This window comes from Protopterus annectens, chromosome 2.part0 (genome assembly GCF_019279795.1).
Source record: "Protopterus annectens isolate FY-2018-M chromosome 2.part0, PAN1.0, whole genome shotgun sequence".
In the NCBI taxonomy this organism is placed as follows: domain Eukaryota; kingdom Metazoa; phylum Chordata; order Ceratodontiformes; family Protopteridae; genus Protopterus; species Protopterus annectens.
In genome coordinates, this window is record NC_056728.1 from 1,398,079,608 (window position 1) to 1,398,101,833 (window position 22,226).

The following is a 22,226-nucleotide window of genomic DNA, read 5'->3' on the forward strand; positions in this document are numbered from 1 at the left end:
TTTGGAGAGACTTTGCATACTTTAAGGGCACATTTTCACTGGGAGAGTCAGGACTTCTCTGAATCAAAAAAGAGGCTTAGGGATTTCCTTCTTCTTCCTCAGCATAGGCCTTTGGCAATACCTCCTGTATTAGACATTGTTGATGATGTGTTTTCGGAATCAGGCATGGCTCCTGATTCCCTGCCTCCGGCTCCTAGTAAGCCCGACAGATAATACAGGCTTCCTGACTCCCACAAATTTCTATTCAAAAATCCTGCTGCTGATCCTTAGACTATTTCTCGGGGTCTCAAGGGTGTAAAGGTCTCTACAGCCAAAAATCCTACCCCCATTGACAGAGATTCCAGGGCGCTGGAGAGATGGGGAAAGAAGGTTTATACGTCTGCAACCTTAGCAATCAGGGCCTTAAACTGCCAGTTTCATATGCTTAAATATCAACAGCATGTTATGGGCTTACTGAAACAGAAAATGATGTTGACTTCTGATTGTGTGGAAAATAGAGTTACAGGAATTATTGCATTCAGCAGAACAGGTTGGAAAGCATACTTTGCAATGTGGTTTTGATTCCTTGGAGGCATCTTGTAGGGCCGCCGTTACTGGATCTGTGATTAGAAGGCATGTCTGGCTCAAGGAGCAAAATCTGCCTGATCATGTTAAAGCTAAATTGTTGGATGCCCCTTTGCAGTATGATACTTTGTTTGGTAATAAGGCAGAAGAAGTTTTAAAGAAAATGGAAGACAAAGCTAAATCTATGCAAACTGTAAAAGATTTCTTGCAAGTGCAGCCACCCAGGTTCAGTAGACACTGGCCTACTGAAATTTGGTCCTTTCCTGTGTCCAACAGAGCCACTCAAGGCAAACCCAGGCACACAAAAGGCTCCAGATACCAATCACAGGGCTCTTACAGGTCAAAGCAATGGGGTACCTCCACCTCCAAAACTGAGGAAACAAAGCACAACCCTACAGTAAGCAGTCTCAATGACTTTCCTCTACCATTACCAAGCACTTACCTTTTGGCAGCCCCCTTGGGGGGAAAACTAGCACTTCATGCTCAAAATTGGCAGTTAATTACCCAGGACAAGTGGGTATTAAACATAGTATATGCACATACCTCTCTAGGGATTAATGAGGCAGTGTCCCTGAAACCCTTTCTAAAAGCTAGGACACCTAAGCATTAATGAGTTATTATCAGACAAATGTATTTTTTACTATACTTTTTACTACTTTTTAAATGGTCCTTATATGAAGTTTTAGCATGCATAATTGAATAATTGATGTTTTTAATATTTTAATTGATTATTGAGTGTATAAAAGTAGGTGTATGAAAGGATTTTATTTGAGTCTGATGAAGCGGTAGAGAGGATAGTGAAAGCGCTTACTTTTTGTCTCTACAATTAAAGTGGATTTATATCAGCCGTGGTGACTCACTCAGCCTGTTTTTCTTTATATTAAACATAGTATCCCAGGGGTACAGATTTCATTTCCATACTTTGTCATTTCCAAACGGATGGCCGGATCTGCCACAAAACCAGTGGGCAGAGGCCCAGAAGCAAGTCATGTCCCTCATGGATATGGGGGCTATTCAACCAGTTCCAGAAAAGGAAAAAGGACAAGGTTTTTATTCAAGACTTTTCCTGGTACCCAGAAAAAGACAATTCATGGCATCCAATACTGGACTTATCGATTTTGAACACGTTCCTGGACATTCCAAAATTCAAAATGCTGACTTTACAACAGCTACTGCCTTTGCTAGGCAGGAATACTTGGTTAGTAACTCTAGACTTAAAAGAGGCATACCTGCATATCCCAATAAGGGAATCATGGAGAAGATAGCTCCACTTCAAAGCAGGTTTCTTGCACTACCAATTCTCTGCACTGCCCTTTGGCTTATCTACTGCGCCCAGGGTCTTTACAAAGTGCCTGGCACCAGTAATTGCATTCTGCAGACAAAGAAGCATTCAAATTTATCCTTATCTGGACAACTGCCTCATTCAAGCAGAGGCCAAGGACACTCTTCTTCTACATCTGGCATTTGTATAAAGGCTTCTAGCATGCCTAGGGTACACCGTAAATGAAAACAAATCACAACTGGTACCCTCTCAAATAATTACATTCCTGGGTGCAAGCTTGAATACAACTGCCCAGATGGCTTACCTCACGCTAGACAAACAAAGGCAACTGACAACATACTTCAAACAAATGGCAACAAAAACCCAGTTATCTGCAAGACCAATTCTGCAGGCTTTGGGGTTCATGGCATCCTGCATTCTACTAATTCCATATGCGAGACTGCATATGAGGAAACTTCAATGGTACCTAAAAAGTTTATGGAGTCAATATTGTCACAGTCTGGAAACAATGATTCCTCTCATTCCCTGCCTACAACAGGATTTTCTTTGGTGGGCAGAGACATGTCACCAAAACAAGGGACTGTCATTCACCCTACCCCCTGCCAACCAAACCCTAACTACAGATGCATCAGGCTATGCTTGGGGGGCCCACCTGTCAGGGAGATGCATTCAGGGCAAATGGAGATGCTAGCTGTTGAGAATGCTCTGACAGCCTTCAAGGACTTACTTCGTCCAGGACAACTACTGATAAAGACAGACAACACCACAGTTATGTGGTACATAAACAAGCAGCGGGGTACACATTCCTACCCCCTTTGCAGACTAGCCATGGCCTTCTGGAACACAGCCTTGACTTACCAAATACATCTTCAAGCTCAATTCCTGCCAGGAAAACAAAATATTCTGGCAGACGACCTAAGCAGAAATCTTATGGACCTGCACGAATGGAAACTGGATCCACAAATCTTCAGCATGTTAACATAGAAATGGGGGAGCCCAGACATAGATCTATTTGCCTCTCCCCAAAATTATCAGTTATTCTGCACAAGAACTCATCACAAAAAAGCATGGAAAGTGGATACCCTATCCTTCAGCTGGTAAAACCTATGCTTTTCCCCCTCTGCCTCTACTCTCCAAGGTCTTAATAAAAGTCAGACAGGAAAAAACAAAAATGATCCTAGTTGCTCCGGACTGACCTCGCCAGCACTGGTACCCACTTCTAAGGAATATGTCTCAACTTCCTCCATGGTACTTGCCTCAAATACCTCATCTACTGTCTCAACAGAACAATCAAATTCTGCACACTCAGCTCCAAACTCTGAATCTTGCAGCATGGCTGATCAATTAATTATTCAAACAACACCTCTCAGTAAATCTGTGATGGATGTCATTTTGGAAGCCAGAAGGCCTAGTACTAGAAAATCTTATGCTGATAAATGGAAGAGATCCTGTGCTTCGAACCAAGCACAAGGAACGGACACAGCAAAGCCCAATATTCCTCAGATATTATAATATTTGACTGAAATGCTTGACAAGGGCCTATCTTTTTCTTCAATAAAAATCCATGCCTTTGCCATCTCGGCTCATTACAACACAGAGCCTCCCCTCTTTTCTCATCCTCTGCTTAAACAGTATCTTATAGGAGCCAAAAATGTAAGGCCTCCCAGAAGATCACCTACTCCTACATGGGACCTCAATTTTGTGCTAGAAAAACTCACCCTGCCTCCTTTTGAACCAGCAGCTACTGCAGATATAAAATTTCTATCTTGGAAAACAGCTTTTCTCTTGGCAGTCACTTCAGCAAGAAGGTTTCAGAACTGCAGGCTCTCATGGCAGTGGAGCCTTTATTATTTTTTACCCGGACAGGGTGTGCCTCAGGACCAATCCTTCTTTTATGCCTAAGGTGGTATCCAGTGTGGCTCTTAACCAGACCATTCACCTGCCAACATTTTACCCAAATCTGCAGAACAAGGGGGAGCAGATTCTGCATTCATTGGACGTACACAGACAACTAAGATTCTACTTAAACAGGACCAAATCTCTAAGAAAGTCTGAGCAACTACTGGTAGTATTTGCTACAGGGTCAGAGGGGAAGGCTATATCAAAGCAGATTATTTCCAAGTGGATAAGCTGCTGCATTCATTTCTGCTACTTGTACCATGGTAAACCTGTGCTCAAGGGGATCAGATCACATTCCACCAGGGCTGCCTCTACTTCAGCAGCTTTTCTCAGAGGGGTTCCAACCAAAGACATTCTAGAAGCTGCTACTTGGAGTTCTGTTCATACCTTCACAAAGCATTATCATTTGCCTCTCTTCTCCAAGTCCAGGGCAGGCTTTGCCACTACAGTTCTGCAGGGCCTTATAGCCGCTCCTAATGCTGTTTAGTTCCATCCTCCCATCCATAGCTTTGGGATTCTGCTGAAATGTAATGACTGCAACAGTGAAACACGAAGAATATAGTACAGTTGTGTACACTTACCATAAATGTAGATGTTCGAGTGTATTCACTGTTGCAGTCCGGGTTACTCACCCCCCATCCCCCTTTCTATACCTTCTCTTTATCTATTTCTGTTTATTTATATATATATATATATATATATATATATATATATATATATTATTTTTTTCCCTCCCCATTTGGTGGGCACCTGACATCTGGGTCAAGAAAATCTGAATAAAATGCATCGGCTGCATGTTTTATACCCCCGATGACCTGACGTCATGGAAGAGGAGACAGCAACTGACACAGGACCCAAGACTTTGTTATTCAGGCCGACTGAGGGCAACCTGCCAGCGGATTACCCAAATGTAATGACTGCAACAGTGAATACACTTGAACATCTACATTTATGGTAAGTGTACACGACTGTACTTTTCTGTGGTTTATAAAGGCATAATGTACTACACTAACCTGTCCTGTGGAAATTTTGACAGTATTATGCCTGAGTGGGTGAGAGACCACAGCACTAGAGCAGTATGAAGGCACCAGTCGTGTAGTGCTACAGTGAACTCACCTGTGCAAACTGCATTCATAGGTAGGTACTAGGCTGTCGGCCCTAGCGCTTATACAAGCCTAGCCATAATGATTCCCTGGCTATTGTTTCCCACAAATATTTACTTTCCTGGACCCCTATCTAGCAGGGCTACTGATGTGATCCCCGGGGTGAATTTCCTATCTCCCATCCAATCGTCAAGGTTCCACTTGAAGAGGGCCATTGAGGCATTCTGCCTAACATGTATGGGCAGCCTATTCCAGAGTATGGGGAGTCTCTGGGTCAGGAACCTATCCCTCCAGCATGCATTCAAATGTGGCATGCATGGGATGTAGCTAAGGAATATTAGCCATGGGCTGTTCCCAAGAAATTTCACCAGATCAGAATATCATGATTAAGTGATTCAAAGAATAACATTATAGTGGTGTGTGTGTGTGTCGGTCTGCAGGGGCATGATTGCAGCCATCTGGATTTGTGTATGTGCATGTTGGGGGGGGGGTGAAAGTATCCAAGCAATTGTGTTGCATGGACTAGTAGGGTGAACACCAGTGTAATTAGGTCTAGCAGTGCGGTGTTTGAGTCGGAGAATAATATCGAGTTACTAATGGGATGTTGCTTATTGCTACCTTGTCATGTCACACAGAATATCATGATTGCAGTATTGGGCTCTGTGGCTTTGCCCAATTAGTGCTGGCAGTGATCATTTTTCTGAATCCTGTCCCACAGCTCTAAAATCATTAGATTATTCCAGCAAATTTCCCAAAATAATATGTCATGACCGTTAGCCAGTGATTGAGGAAGTGAGTCACTCATTATATTACTATTATTATATTATTACATTTTAGTGTGAGGAATGGTTTGTTTGGAAAGCTCATTATTGTTGAAGTGGGGGAATGTCAGCATGTGGAGGACATAACTGTTCATGAGATGATGCATGTACATACTCTATACAAGTCTAAATTTGTATAGAGCGGCGGACACAATTTCACTGACAAAACTCCTACATTCAGGAAAAATATATGGAGTGTTTACAATTGATAGATGATCATTCTGATAGGCCAGTCTGAACAAAAGTCGTATGCCACCCCTGATGGAAAAAGTATAATACAAAATGTCAACTGACAGTAAAGACCTATGAATGTTCACATTTTTCCCTCCTTTGAAATTTGATACCAAAACCTTCAGACACAGTGGGATGTTTAGCTATATTTTTTAGGACTACTATTCTACTATGAGGAATTTCTGTGCAGCTCAGTCCTGAATTTTACCCCTACTATTGTAGCTATTTCATACCAAGGAGTATCAACTAAGGCAAGTTGCAGCAGAAATTTCTTTTTCCTGGAGAACCTCATTGATCTTTAGTTCTGATATAATGACAATACAGTAAAGATATAATCTACATAGTCTAGCCTGAGGAGGAGTGATACACCCTGCCAGTGGAAATTCAGACTGTAACAGTGAAAGAGTTATGAATGTCTGTATTTAGTGTATAAAAGGCCATATGTCTAGTCCTCCTTGGGAGTTCGTAATATAACTTTCACTGAATTGTAACATGATACTGAAGTACAAAATGCACCTAAGAGTGCAATTCTAACCTTATTTATTTATTTATCTTTTGCTGACTGAGTTATTTGCAGCAGGCTAAAAGCTTGTTTTTAGGGGAGACCCAAAGTGGTATTTATACTACTAGGGAAAATTTGGCCAGGGCATTGGGGAACTTCCTATAGTCTTTTTGATAAGTGCCATGGGATTCTTTACATCCACTTGGGCTACTACCAACTCAAGCAGACGGGGCCTCAATTTAACATCTCATCTGAAGGATGGTACACTCAGGAGTACAGCACTCCACGTTTGCTGCACTACAGTGTCAGTAATTGATCTACCTGGTGCGAGTATAGAACCCACACCCTTCTGTAGCAAAGGCGAGTATGTAATCGTTTTTTCCACTAACACTTAACCTGAGATTTAAACACGTTTCAGTGCTGAATCTGGCTACCTTCGCATTGTCTGCTTCAAACAAGTATTTTTGAGCTATGGCATATTACAAATTAAATAATATATTTTTCTGGTGAAATACATCAGATTATATTTCTGATGCAATGACTTTGTAAAGATATATTCTGGACCAGTGTTGCATGGCTCAGGCTAAACAGATGGCATACAACCTTTAGTGAAAACTGAGTATAGTACAAAATGTGTTACTCACATTTTGACACTTCATTACAAAACGTCTAGGCAATGGCTATGGATTGTTCAACTACAAAATGTATTAAAGATTTCAGTATAGCCCACTGCTGAATTTGGTGTCACCATTTTTTACTTCTACTGGAAATGCAACTTTGTATGTATTTGTTCATTTACTCAGAGCAGGAGGTGGACTGTAACATATCTGAATTTCCATATTACTTCTAATGTGCCACCACAAAAAGTAAAGTTGTAGTCTGGATAGAAATAGCTTGACTCCGATACTGTCCCACATGTACTAATTTTTCACTTTGTATCCTGCTGACATATACATGTGAGGCCCTGAAAGAGCAAAAACCCTTCACCATTTTGTTGGTTTCTATTTCCTGGGGTGATAACTTATCAGGTAAGTCTGTGCCAGAATGATAGATACGTCTATTAGCAATACACAGATGACTACAGTACTATCCAAGGTGCCTTTCTTGAATTTAAGGTATGAGTTTTTATTATGTACTGATTGGGATGACATGTAATACTTTTCTTTTGATAGATCAGAAAGATGATGAATGTTGCTATATCTATCAAATGTAAAATAGTCTTTTTATCACTTCTTTCTCTTTTGGGCGAACACATAGTTTTTCAGCATTTGGTTGCTTGTATCTGATCCATCTATTTTCTTATTGTATCATACAACAACATTTGGTTTGCACTTCAGATTGCCATTATGTGTGTATAACAAGCTATTACCTAACACCTTGTGTACAGTATAAAGCATATAACTTTCTTTCTTTCTTGGTCCCTCTTGCCACATTATGGCTTACATTTTTCTATTCTTCCGCTGTATTTGAGATGCTGTCACCAACATCAAAATGTACTTGTCAGAGGTGTGGTGGCATACCTGTCCTAGGCAAGTATGAGGGTTCAACATAACTCTATCTGCAGACTCTATAGATATAAGGGATGTTTGGGGGAAAAATCATATCTGTCAGTAAACATAACATATCCCTTCCAAGCCAGGGAAACCAACAGATTTATGATATCCTCCTCTGTGGGCAACCCTACTGCTCTGAAAACTGGTTCCCTGTAGAGACCAGCTTTGCTTAGCTGTGCTGTGTCCATGGTAGTGAACTTCCCTTTATAGGCAATAAAATTCCAAACATATCCTCTAGTGCTGGTCACCTTTGTGTTTTCTTATAACTTGTGGCTGTTTATGCCAAATCAAAATCTTTTTGATGAAATATTCTGCCTAAACCAAGACTGCCTTTGTGCAGGGAAGTTACTTGTTAAGAGGTGTGTATACTCCTGAGGTATGCACTCTGGATTTTTTTTGAGGCAGTGTAAGCCTGGGATTATTATTGTTATTATTATTATTATTGTTGTTATTATTATTATTCAGATTGTGGTATTCCCCCCTGCCAGATAAGCATTATTAGTGGCAGTAGTATGGAGAACGATTCTTTCAAAAGCTCATTGATTGAAGTGGTAGAATCACAGTACATACTGAACAATGATGTCTGTACATAAGATGATATTCTGACATGTGGAGACCTACGCAGTCTTGTATGTGTCACCTCTATTGTGTGCAGGTACACAAACCCTTCCTTGAATGTGCTGTTCATGAGGTGAAATCAGTAATAGACAGTGCACATAATGACTTGCTATGAGCATTTTCAAAAGAGCCACTCCCTGCAAATATTTCTTCCAGAGTAGTGGTTGCAATATATATTTTCTGCAACACAGGAGGAGAAAAATATTTATTATGTCATTGACAGAAACAGCTTGATTCAGCAATGATGGCACTGGATTCCTCCTGTACAACCAAATGCACACAAATATTTGCAGTCATTAATTGTCACATTGTTTTATGTACTGACATTTTTAAGAATTTCATGTGTGGAAGGAGTCCCTTTTCTCCCTAACAAATAACATTCTATTTTTCACACTGTTTGTTATATAATTGTCTGATGTCCCACAGTGTCCCTAGAGCTGGTAGTGTTTTGTACCCTCTGTGTAATTTCTAACATCAACACATGCTCCCTTTTCCCACTCAGAAATAATGTTGTAAATTCAGTCATTAACGTCAATATCTATGTGGCACAGTATTCTCAAACAATTAAATGCAGCTGTTTTTCTCTTCCATGACATCCCCCACATGAACACAACTCTTAATTTTCCCATTCATAAAAGCTTTTATAAGTTCAATAAATTCACTCAATAACAATGTTTAACTGTCACAGTCTTCTTAAATAATGCAGTCCTATTAAGATGTATTGTCTTTTTATATATTGCATTTTATATGGAAGCACTGTATTAGTGCAAGCTCCTTTTACACTCACAAATAAATCCATATAGACTTAATGACTGTCTTACAGCAAAGTATGCCTATCTCAGTGTAGGGGTATTATTATTTATGGCATCCCCTTTATCAAAATAAACACCACATTTCCATTTTTAAACGATGCGGTTAATTCAGTCAGTAATAGTGAAATCGGATTGCCACGGTGCTGTAAAGTAATATAATCTTATTCACAGTTACCTTTCCATTCATAATTCCCTATATCAATAGAAGTTCAATCTTCCTTTTACAAATAAGAAACAAAAATTCCTTTGGATAAAGTAGTAGCAGAAGTAATGTATGCCAGTGATGGTATTCGTAGGCATTGTAATCAGCCTCGTATTTCTCAGCACATGGTTTCCTTGCAGGTGACAGAAGACAAAATGATGAGGTCTAACTCTTGAAGACTGTAGATTAGCATCACCTTGTAACATAAATTAAAGATTAAACTCTTTTTACACAGTAAGACTGCTATTTATGTCACTACAGAGCTAGTGTACAAGTATGGTAGGGTAGGGGTCTTGCCTATCAAGTAAAGCTTTCAAGGGAACTTGAGCTTTACAAGTGAGCTGTCAGTGGAAATATGTTCTCAATCAGCTATGACTGAGCTATGTTTTTACAAAAAATTGTGCCTCGATCATTCATAGCAGAAGCGTTTGTGTACAACCACCAGCATTTGTGTTTAGTGAAAGCAATATATGTTTTCTTCAAACAAGATGGCTGGTGATTATAAGCTCTGCCAATCTTCGTAGGCATAAAAACAAAAAAAGCCCGAACAAACTGGCAACCAACTCTCTTTAATAATTCCAATTAATTTTGAAGCGCTTTTCGGCTGATACAGCAGCCTTCATCAGAATCTTCGTAGGCATGCTTGCCATATTGATAAAGCATCACTGTCTTACCCCCAAAACTCAGAACACAGTCTGCCTCTCCAGCAGAAATGAGGAGCAGTCAGACACCCCTCTTTACCCTTCAGGGAATCTTAATGAATGATTGTAACACTTAACCAATTCTTTACCTGCAGAATCACCCCACCCAAACAAAGTACAGCTGCTGCCTTCCACCCTTTGAAGTACTTACAACTGCTTTTTACTTTTTATGTATAAAAATTCTAATTATTTTTAGTAGTGACTACAGCTGCCACAATGAACAGCTACCTAATGTGTTATCCACCTCAGTAATCAGATATTGCTGCCTTGCCTTAGATGTTGTCTTCCTGAATGAGCAGGAGTCACCCCTAAGCTGTTAGATCAATTGATTGTAAATAAATAATCTCACAACTCAGGGAGCATAGCATCAAGGCATGAATTGGCTAACCATATCATCTTGTTCTGTGACTGGTGGGAGAAAAGAGACTACATCCTAAGAATGAGCAAGTAGCCTCATTTCTGGGTCCTGATTCCAATTCATTTGATTGAGAGGATGTGAGGTAATTATTCCATTACTACAATTAATGTACTAAGGAAAGAATTACATGTACAGTGCCCTAACAGTGTAAAAGTTTTTTAAGCAATAAATCCACTCCTGGGTGTGTGTATCCTAGGATTTACCCAAGGTTAATGTGATTTGATCATGGGGGCTTCAGCCTTGTCATTAAACCACACCAACCATGGGTAAATCATGGATACTCACACCCAGAAATAGATTATTGTTTGTTTGTGTCTTTTGGTTTTTCCTGGTTAGGAGTCGCCACAGTGGAACTCCGGTCCGCTAATGATTGGCAGTAGAGTTTTTACGTGCTGGCTTGCCAGGCCTAACACACAAGATTATTGTTATTATACAAAATTATTTATTTAAGAAATAAAGAATTTTTTTAAGAAATAAAAAATGTGTTTACCTTTCTTAAATGATTACATTGTATAATAGCACTGTAGTGTTGTTCTGCTTTCTGTACTCAGTGTAGCAGTGTACTGCACATGCTAAAGATATGTACGTCTGCATGCTTGCAAATTACATCAGTACAGTGCAGTAGGGTAGACAAGAATGACAATGTCTCCACTTGCCTTTCACTTACCAATGGATGTGGCAAAAAATATGAGGAAAATCAGGAGTATACTGCAAAACCGTGGATAGTTGAGAGAAATAATTACCAGCAGTATGACCATTTATACTGTCGGTAGCTATACTTCTCAAACTATTCAGTTTTGTGAAACTTCTCTGATTTTTCTAATATTTAGCACTGTCTCTCTCTGTAGGAGCATATTCCAAATGAAAGCCAGATAATCATGAAGACTTGAGTGGCCAAACTTCTTTCTATTGGGTATGCTCGATTTTCAAGTGAGCACTCATATTTGATTGTCCAATCAACATGCACATTTTGGAATTTTAATTACCTTCTGTTGTATAATTTTTAATAATCATGTTCCTACTGATAAAGATATATAATATGTACAAAGGATTTATCCCATCAGCTGTAGTTCATCACATGTAAATGTATTTATGCATTTGTGCAGAGGAACACAGCTTTAGCAGGATCCTCAGAGCAGTAGATTTTAATACTACAATATGGTAGGGAAGAGCAGTAAGGACCATGCATGCCACAGAGTGGAGCCAACAAACATAGTACACAAGCTGTGGGGTACTAATTAACAGAGGTTACAGATAGACATGAAAGCAAGAGTCATTTAAGAAGATGATAAAACTTCCCAGCGAAAGTCTTCCATTTTTGGAAGCAGTTGAGTTAATCCAGTGAGGGATTTAATCCTTTGAAGCCATAAAATAAAATAATGTGTGTACCAGGTTTTCAGTTCACAAATGAAAGGTTTCTACAAGCACTAACAGACCTATTACTATATGTAGTATTATATTAAAGCAGAGAGAAGAAATAAGCATTGTCAGATTTTCTAATCAAATGGATGAGGGCAAAATATCATCACAGTATTATTTTGCACAGCTCTGGCCTTCCATTGGAATCATGTGGAACAATATCATTTAGATGCACCACTACGGTGCTGCAGTTATTTATCTGTGTAGTACTTGTGTCATTTAGAAAAAACACTATAGTGTTGCACTTGTCTGTGTAGCATGTGCGTCATTTAACTACACCACTATGGTGCTGAACTTATTTATCTGTGTAGTACTTATGTCATTTAGATAAACCACTAGGGTGTTGCACTTATTTATCTGTGTAGCACTTATGTGATTTAGCTACACCACTATGGTGTTGCACTTATTTATCTAAGTGGTATTTATGTAATTTAGATAAACAACCATGGTGTTGCACTTATTTATTTGTGTAGCATTTTAGGTACACCATTACAGTGTTGCACTTATGGATCATGGGAAGTTACTAGGCTAATGGCCCTAGGACCCTTACAAGCCTAGCCAAGTTCTACCCTTATTTCCATGATCAGCTATGATGTTGCACTTATTTATTTGTGTAGCATATAAATCAGTTACACCAATATGGTGTTGCACTTACTTATCATTGTAGTGCTTGCATCACATTGTCTACACATAAGCACACACACAGAGTATCACCATTTATTTTCAGAATTCAGTCCCTTTCTTCTACATTTTTTTTCTATTGCAATATCTGGTTTTATAGTCAGTCTGATGAAGTATCCCTTAAAGGGCAGATACAGACTTTTGCATTATTTTTTTCTAGTATGCCTAATTTTCTCCATTTCGAGTATATTGCATTGTGGTTACTCAAGCTGTCTATATCTTCCCTAAAGAAAAGGCAGATTCATAAATTGTGCCTTGTCTGTGGTAGTACTCTGTATGCAAACTGTATTGAAATAGTGTAAATTGCTGATCTGAAGTAGTAAACTTCATTGGGTCAGCAATCTGTGAGTATCGGATCCGATTCGGATCCGAGCCGGCAGCTTTCCAAGCTAAAAGATCCGAGCTCCAAGCTCCTCTCCCTACCCATAATGCCCTGCCATCTCCCTCTAACCCTCAGATTTCATTTGCCATGGCTTCTGTAAGCTTATTAGAACAAGCTGCAATAGTGGTATCGTGAGTTTAGGCTTTTTTTATATATATTTCCTGTCAGAAATTTCTATACCTTTGTGTGACTGAATCCCTTATAACTCTTAGTAATTTTAGCTATTTTTAACAAAACTCTCTTCTTTATTTTTAGCTTATTTCCCTCCCCTGCCTGTGTGTGAAGGTGTGTGTGTGTGGGCCTTTCTTCCTTTCTAGAATGTCCGAAGGCCCCAAAGCTGTGTTTTCCAAATGCTCCGAGTGTGGCCATAAGCTGTCCCCAGTGGATGGCCACACTCGGTGCGTTATTTGCCTGGGGGTTGATCACCTCTCTTCGGGCTGCACTGTTTGTGCAGCCTTCAACCCCAGGGCTTTGAGGGATAGGAGGACGAAGTTAATCCTTGCGGGCCTTTTGCCCCCGGATTCCACTTTGACCTCCTCCTCCTCCTCTGTGGCACCAGCCACAGCTGCAGCTGCCCCACCTACTGCCACCGATCCCCTGGCCGGGACTCAGCCTCCCTCTTTGGTCCTGGAGGAAAGGGACGGTAAAAAGAGAGACAAGAGGGAGAGAGTGAGGGAAAAGGATAGGCACCGCAGCCACAAGAGGCGGTCCGAATCTGTCCCTTCAGGCCCGCCATCCAAGCAGCTTACCTCCCCCTCAAGGTCTCCAGGTCTCCCCTCCCCGGCTTCGTTCTCCACGTTTCTCCCCGGAGCCAGAGGAGGAAACCCGGTCACCTTCGAGGTCAACTAGGTGGCCTTCCGGGCCGGCCTCGGCAGCTTCATCCATATCTACAAGAAGTTTATCCGATGCAGACATGGACCGGATGATGCATCGATTTCTTCAGGCCCAGATGCAGATGGGAGTGCTCTTGCCTCCCCCCCCCCCCTCTGGAGCGGAGCTCAACTCCCTTTTTCACCCCCATTGCTCCTTCTCTAACCCGCCTTCGGGGTTCAGAGCCGTCAGATCCATCTAGCTTCAGAGCCGGGGTGATGTCGGCGCCGATAGTGGTTTCTACTTCAGCGCCAACTGTACCCTCGAGTCTGTCAGATCCTTTTTCAGATCCGAGCTCTCGGGGCCGTATGTTGAGCGTCGGATCCGGAAGAGTTAGTGGGCCTTTGGCTCTGTTGAGGTCGGAGTGCACTGCTCTTTCAGATCCGATCGGATCATCTCCGGCGCCGATCCACTCGCCAGATCCGTGGAGACTGCTTTCGGATCCAAGAGAAGGCAGTTCTCCCTCAGCATTCTATGTCATGGAAAGGGTTCTTTCGAGGGATTCGAGGCCCCAGGCTCTTGCTACAGATCCACCTGCCATTCCCTTTCAGACGGGCCTGTCCTCCATCATCCGGCCCCAGGGACAGCCTGCACCTACGTCCCAGATGGTTTCCATAGAGGAACAGGACGTTGTTGGTGAGGCCTCCTGTCTGGGGAAGCCAGTCACTAAATTAACCTTAGCTAGATGGATTTCCCAGTGCATTCTCCTAGCATACAAAAGTTCTGGTCGTCCTGCGCCCCTGAGAGTGCGAGCCCATTCTACCCGATCTATGGCTACTTCTTTCTGGTCAAGGGTTTCTTTGGATGACATTTGCTCAGCAGCTACTTGGGCTTCCTCTCATACCTTTATTACACACTATAAATTGGATTTAATATCCAGAGGACGTGCATCGTTTGGCTCCGCAGTGCTCCGGAATATCCTTCCATAAAGGCCTCCCAAGTTGCTGGTAGCTGGGGAATCTGTCCCACAGGTTGCTGACCAAATGAAGTTAACTACTTCAGATAAAGAAGTTATGTACTGACCATAATGTTCCATCTGAGTAGGTAACTTCATTTGTCTGCAACCGACCCTCCCTCCATCCTTCGGACCCTTAGTTCATTATCAAAGGATCAGGATATGTCCTTGTTCAGTTGACATCACTGGAACGTATTGTAATAATTTCCTAGGTTATAGAATTTCCTATTGCCTTTTCTTCTGGCAAACTTGATCTGAGGGTTAGAGGGAGATGGCGGGGCATTATGGGTAGTGGGAGGCTTGGAGCTCGGCTCTTTTAGCTTGGAAAGCTGCCGGCTCGGATCCGAATCGGATCCGATACCCACAGGTTGCAGACAAATGAAGTTACCTACTCAGATGGAACGTTATGGTCAGTACATAACTTCTTTTTTGTGATGGTAAAGCTGTTGCTAGCCTACATCATCATATATCAATTACATAAGTCTTTTATCTTTTCAACCAATTAGATGTTGTTTATAAGAAGTGCTAAAGATATAGCCTAGATATGTTGTTTTTGTAATCATATTATACTGCATGGGAAAGACTAGAAAATTCAGACGCATTTTTTATGGGTCACTTAGCCTATTTTTTTTTATTACTCATAATGCCTGCAGATGCTCAAACATAAATTTGTTTTTTTTTTCCCTCAACAGGAAATTGTAATTGATAAAAAGAAACCATTTTCATTTGTTAATAAAAAAAAGGAACTAAGAAGTTCATTGATTCATAGGTTTACACTAAGTTTAGAGCTGGAGAACTATCAAGAAGTTTAGCCCCATCACCTAGTAATAATAAAGCTAGACTAACTGTCAATGAATAGGAGAGCATCAGTGTGAATGTCAGGCATGAATTTGTGGTGGCCCATCCAGTTGTTGAGGTTTGCCTTAAAGGTCCTCTCGTATCCATGCTGCATGCGACTATGCCAAGGGTGGGGAATGCAGATGGTGAGAAACCTATCACATCATAAGGTCTATTGGATCTTACAGTGAACATTTATGTCCTTGGAGAGGGCATTAGTTGAGATGTTTGATCTTGGTGAAATAGGTCAATATTGTAAATAGTCTTTCATAGCACAAAATGCTCGGCAAAGATCAAGTCTCAGGAACCTGTAAGAGAATGAGTAAAGAAACAGATATTTTAATCTGTTGGAGTAGCTGAAGTGTCTTAAACCAGAGAATTTTCTAGTTGGGAATCTCTGGAGATATTTGTGGTATACAAGGAGCTCAGAGAGGTAGATTCCAGAGGTGATGTTAGATTCAATAATCCTTCCAATGAGGGATGAGTAAAAAGGGACAAGGCCATCTTTGGACCTAGAAGAAATGCACAACAGATAAATCTGTGCAAGCAGAAGGATTTTCAAATCACATCTGAGACATAGGTACCCAGTTCTGTGATAATGGGATCTGTTTTATGAGGAACACCAGTGTTATGATAGAAGGAAGGCATGGGGCCTTACTGAAGATAACTTTGCTATACTTTTTAGCATTTATGGTGAGACCATGATTAGCTCATCTAGTGTAGATTTGAACCAGGCTATAGAATTTTGGTATCATTCAGTGATTTAAAAACAGCACCTAATTTGAAGTTGTCTACAAACCTGGCCACCAGTAGACCTTGGATACCTGAATTTGCCTCTGAGAAGTAGATACCAAAATAGGACTAGAACATGAGACGGATCCCTGGGGGCCACTACCAGTAATGTTTCTATAGGTAGAAGAGCTCCCTGCACATAGAATGTACGGGGTTTGCTCTGTAAGTCAATTAGCTATCCATGGACAGTGTAAGAGTTAACAATGAAACTGAAGAGTTGGCTTATGATGCCTACATTGGGAGTAGTACCTAAGGCGTTAGCAAGGTCAAGGTACTATGAACAGTTTGGCCCTTATCCAAAGTGTGTGACCCTGTCAAAAAACAAAAAAAATGACCAGGTTAAGTAGGCATGACCTGCCCTTAAACTCAGTTTGATTGTGGTCGTGGGCCTGGAGGTCAGCAATATTGTTGTTAATTAGTTCAACACTAATGAGTTCCATACTGTTACATATAATACTAGTGAGACTGACAGACCTGAGACTGATAAACTTGTAGTTTCCTGGGTCTCTTGTAGAGCCACGCTTGCAGAGGGGAGTGTCTGTGGCTATTCTCCATGTTTCAGGTATATAAGCTGTACAGATAAGGTTAAATAAATTTAGGAGACCAAAGTTAGGTGGTATTTAATACTTGCATGCAGACAAAATGGAATATTGTAATGACAAATGAAGCCATTGTTTTATTTTATTTATATTTATTTATTGACATTTGTTGACCAGGAATGTCCACTGAATATGATGGCCCATTTTTAGTGGAGGCCCGGGGAGAAAAGCTCCACAAACATTTTAATACAAACTGTTTAAAAATAATAAAGACAATGAACATGGGTGTTTACAAAAATTACAACAGCTACTTGGTTACTACAGTAATACAAAAACAGTTGTAAGTTCAATATTGTGAAATATTAACAAATATAGATTTAAAAAATATATATATTTTTTTGAATTAGTGGTAACTGGCTAGGAGTAGACTGAAGAACAGAACAGTTGTACAATGGAAGAAGGCAGTAGAGATTTTAATGTTTATGGTGATTTAGACTTAATTAGATAGTAACAAATAGGATTGTTGAGATAGTGGCCTTTTAGTGCGGTTTTAAAAGATTTTGAAGAATCTAGTTGAGTGATGTAGGAAGACAGAGCATTCCAAAGTTTAGCAATGCTGTGAGAAAATAGGCTTTGACCAGCTCTTTTGTTGAGTTTTAGTTTTGGAAAGAGGATTAAGTCACTTGATAAAGGGCGATGATAGGTGACACGTTTGGGAGAGAGGAGGGAATTTAGTGGAGTTGAGGTATGTGGGAGATGTGGCGCTGGACCTAAATTTATCAACAAGGATATTAGCTGTAGTTTCCAGATCAAAGGAGGGTATGGTATGTTGGATGTAAGTTCACAGCAGAACTGGGTGTTATTTCTAAGCTTCCGAGTGTAGTTGAAGAAGGCCTTGTGATTGTCTTTAGTACTGGCAGCAGCTCTAAGATAATAACTGGCTTTGTGTTGTGTAATTATACAGCTGAGGTTTTTCTTAAGACTTGTACATTGCCCTTACAGAGTTAGATAGTCCCCCCCCCCCCCAGAAAGTCATGAGATTTTACTTTTTCCTGTAGGCTTGATGTATATGGGTATTCCACCACACTAGCTTATTTTCAAATGAATTACTGCTCCTGTGTAGAAATGGCCTCTTGTACGCAGCCATTCGTAAGGATTAAGAGATGTATATACATAAGGTTACCTTCGTGCGGTGGTGGTGCTGCAGTAGCGTTGTCGCCTCACAGTTAGTCATTGCCCGTTCGATTCTCAGTTAGAGCATCTTCTGTGTGGCGACATGCGTGAACGGGCATTCCTTCATTGAAGGTTGTGCGTTAGGCCCGGCAAGCCAGCACGTAAAACTCTACTGCCAATCATTAGTGGACCGGAGTTCCACTGTGGCGACCCCTAACCGGGAAAAGCCGAAAGACACAAATATACATAAGGTTACCAAAAATAGCAGTAAGCTAGAACAGAAAGCATGTGCCAGCAGTATGAATCGTGTTTTTTTATGTCATAGTACTGGGCTGGCATTAGAACTCCCTGACTTTACAAAGCCTTAGGCTAAGCTACATGTGGTTCAGTATTCTGGGGGATCCTGTCAACTTTAAGCAATGGAGAAGACTGTTCATGAGTCTTTATTCATTGCTGGTGACTGTAGCAAGATACCCAGACATATTTATGTTAGATAGTAAACATCCAGTGCCATAGATGGGCAGATACTATAACGCAAATGAAAACTGATTGATGATTTGTGACACAGTTATGGCATGCAGAGACCAGAGGAGATATGGCTGAGTCTTCAAGTAGTATGCCACCATATCAGGCAGTAAGTAAAGTAAAGCAGTTTAACTTCTGCCTTGACAAGATTATTCAGTAAACAAGATGAAAAGAAATTAGTATGATATATTGTAAAAGGTTGTAAGCCATGCCTAAGACCCACTTACATTCCTTGTGTCATTGTTTGACTTTAGTAGCCTGAACTTAATCACAAGAGGTCCTTTCTTACCCTTTTGTTTTCTTCTCTGGTATATACTTTTTGCCTTTCCATTTTTTGTCTAAAAATTCCATTGTAAGTATTTTCAGAATCCCTGACTGTTCTTTAGTACATGAAAAGTGTAAAGGAAAGCAGGTGTTTTTGAACAATTTTGAACAGACATTAGCTGAATCATGCAGTTTGCAGCCAGAAAAGCACAGAAAATACATCTGAGATATGTTGTGTTAGCATGGAGGCAAAGGTGGCTGCAGTCAAGTTTGCATAATAAATGAGTGCATTTTTAATTTTTCTTCTTTCTCCATAGTCTCTATGGTGATTGGGATCCCTACTGTGAAAAGAGATAAACAGACTTATCTGATGGACACACTGAGTTCTCTTCTTCGTGAATTGTCCCATGAAGAAAGAAATGACTGCGTCATTGTTGTTCTTGTAGCAGAGGTAAGTTCATTTGTATATGCTTTCTAATATATGTGTACCTAGAAATGTGCCTTGAGCATATAGCTGAGCAATCTTGATATTGTTGCCTTCATTTCAGCCTCTCCTAGAATTTATTAGATAAGGTTATTGTACATACTTCACTAATTTACCAGTTTTCTGAGCAGTGCATTATGAATTCCCAATAAGTAATCTGACAGAAAGAATTTGTGTGTCCTACCATTCCTCAACCTTTTAATCAGAAGACTGTGTTGCATACCTCTCAACTGTCCAGATTTTCGTAAAATGTCTAGATTTTTGCCTTATATTTTTGGTCAATTCCTCTTAAAATTTGTGGTTTTATGCCAAATCACTGAAGATTGAAGTCGCTTAATAATGACATAAATTTGAGTTTCAGACTTTATATCCTTGAGAAAAATCCACACTGATACAAATCCTGCTATTCTAGCATATTCCTAAGTTTATAAGAACAATATTTAAAGTTTGTCCCAGTTTTTGTGCCTTTGTCCCCCCATTATTTTAGGCTTTGTCCAGATTTCCAGTGCTAAGAAATTGAGAGATATGCTGTCTTGGCAAAAATGTGGCAGCAGAAGGGAATGTAGGAGGAAGTGGCTGTGGATCCCCCTCTTCTGAGAATGTAAAGGTCTCTTTTTTTCTCGAACTAGATTTCAGAGCATTTGGAAATGGGAAATGACCATCTCTTAAAAGAAAGGCAGTTTTCTCACAAACTTAACTAAGATTGTACCGATGTCTTCTTCCCTCATATGTTGGCGCTTTAAGAAAAGCTGTGTTTCAAGAATCTGAGGTTATCCATAAATGTTTATAACCACCTTTTTTAAGTTTCACAAAGTACAACAAGCATCAGTAATTTAGAATCTAGCATATAGTTCACAAAAGGTTTGTTTAGTTTAACAGAAAAAAAAATGATCACGCATTAATAACAAAGTATGACAAAACACTTAAAAGCTCACATCCATTTCCAGGTGTAGCCTAGTGATAAGTTTTTGTCAATGCTAAATGCTGTCTTCTGGAGCACTGGTAGCAGTGCACTGTAATGAGTGGAGTGATAGGACAGCAATGCATTTTATACTTTTGTGCACTGTTTTAAGTAAGAGCAATGTTTCATTTTTTATGTTTGTAAACATTTGCAGTGTTTAATAAAATGCTACTTATAGCAACAAAGTTTTGAATAAAAAGTGCTGTTTGCATGCAAAATTAATATACAGTGGTAGTAATGCTGGGTTCTTGATAGAATTAATGCATCTTACAGATGCACTCGGCACCTGATGAATGTCTCACTTTATTGCATATATTTTCAACTGTAATTTCAAAGCCTTTAGACAGGAGGCAAGATACAGTATCATGGTTTTGATTGACAGTTACTACTTTATGAAGCCTTATACTGAGAAGTTATAGTCAAATATAAATAAGAGGACTATTAAACTTTAGATAATAGGCAAATTGTATGTTGATACCCTGTTGTACAACAAACATGCTCCAACAAGGTTATTTTTGTTATTGTCCAGGAAAAAACAAGTCTGCTGCTTCATGGTACCATATTAAGCCACAGCGAAACATGGGGGGGGGGGGGGGGGCAATAAATGGCTGACATTTTTTTCACTCACTAAATGCAGCCTTGCTGTTTACGGATTGTAGAATAAAGGAAAAAATAAAACTTAAAAAAAAAATGTGTGTGTGTATGTGTGTGACAGAGAGAGAGAGAAAGAAATTCAGGTAGAGAGAATAAGCAAGCATGAGTGAAAGAAACAGAGAGTTTAAGAGAGAGACTCAGTGCATACCTCTCAATGTCTGTGATCAATATCAGTGCATACCTCTTACCTTCCTCGATCAATTACTCTGGATAAATCAAACAGCATTGGGAAGAAACACAAAATCAGGGCAAGTTTTAAACTTCATTTTATATAAACATGTATTTTTTCAACAAAAAGAAGTATGAAACTATAATGTCTGTCTTTGTTGACTGGCAGTAATCTTCAACATCTGTACCAGAAAATTAGTCCGGCAATGGGGGATTCTAGTACCTTAAGATACATGAATTGTTTTATTCATTTAATCACAATGAAACATCTAAAGTGTACTCTGTGAGGAAAGTAGATATAATTGCATTTTGTGTTTGTGCTTCTGTCAATAGATGTGTGTGTCTGTTTGCCCGAGTTTATACATTTGTATGTGTGTGTCATACCTCTCAACTGTCCAGATCTTTGCATAATATCCAGATTTTTGCCTCATATTTTTTGTCTGTTCCTCTTGTGATTTTTTTCTGGATTTTTGTGGCAAATCAGTAAGGATTGACTTCACTAAATAACAGGGATTTGAGTTTCAGATTTTTTATCTTTCAGAAAGTGCATCATAACACAAAACCTTTTATTCTAGCAACTTTCTACGTTTATAAGAGCAATATTTAAAGTTTGTCTCTGTGTTTGGAGCTTTGTCCCCCATTATTTTTGGCTTTGACCAGATTTTTTTGTGCTAAGAGGTTGAGAGGTGTGTGTGTGTGTGTGTGTGTGTGTGTGTGTGTGTGTGTGTGTGTGTGTGTGTGTGTGTGTGTGTGTGTGTGTGTGTGTGTTGGTGGACATTAAATAACTTACACAACTTATATACTAGATGTGCAATA

The 22,226-nt window shown here is 40.0% G+C and overlaps 1 protein-coding gene across 1 annotated transcript in view; it reads left to right on the top strand.

The window, feature by feature from the left end:
• Positions 1-22,226, top strand: part of MGAT4D (MGAT4 family member D) — a 997,995-nt gene that overhangs the window by 345,524 nt on the left and 630,245 nt on the right. The window contains exon 4 of the mRNA XM_044060402.1: positions 19,461-19,594. Within this exon, the coding sequence (XP_043916337.1) occupies positions 19,461-19,594 (134 nt within the window). The remainder of the gene's footprint in view (positions 1-19,460; positions 19,595-22,226) is intronic.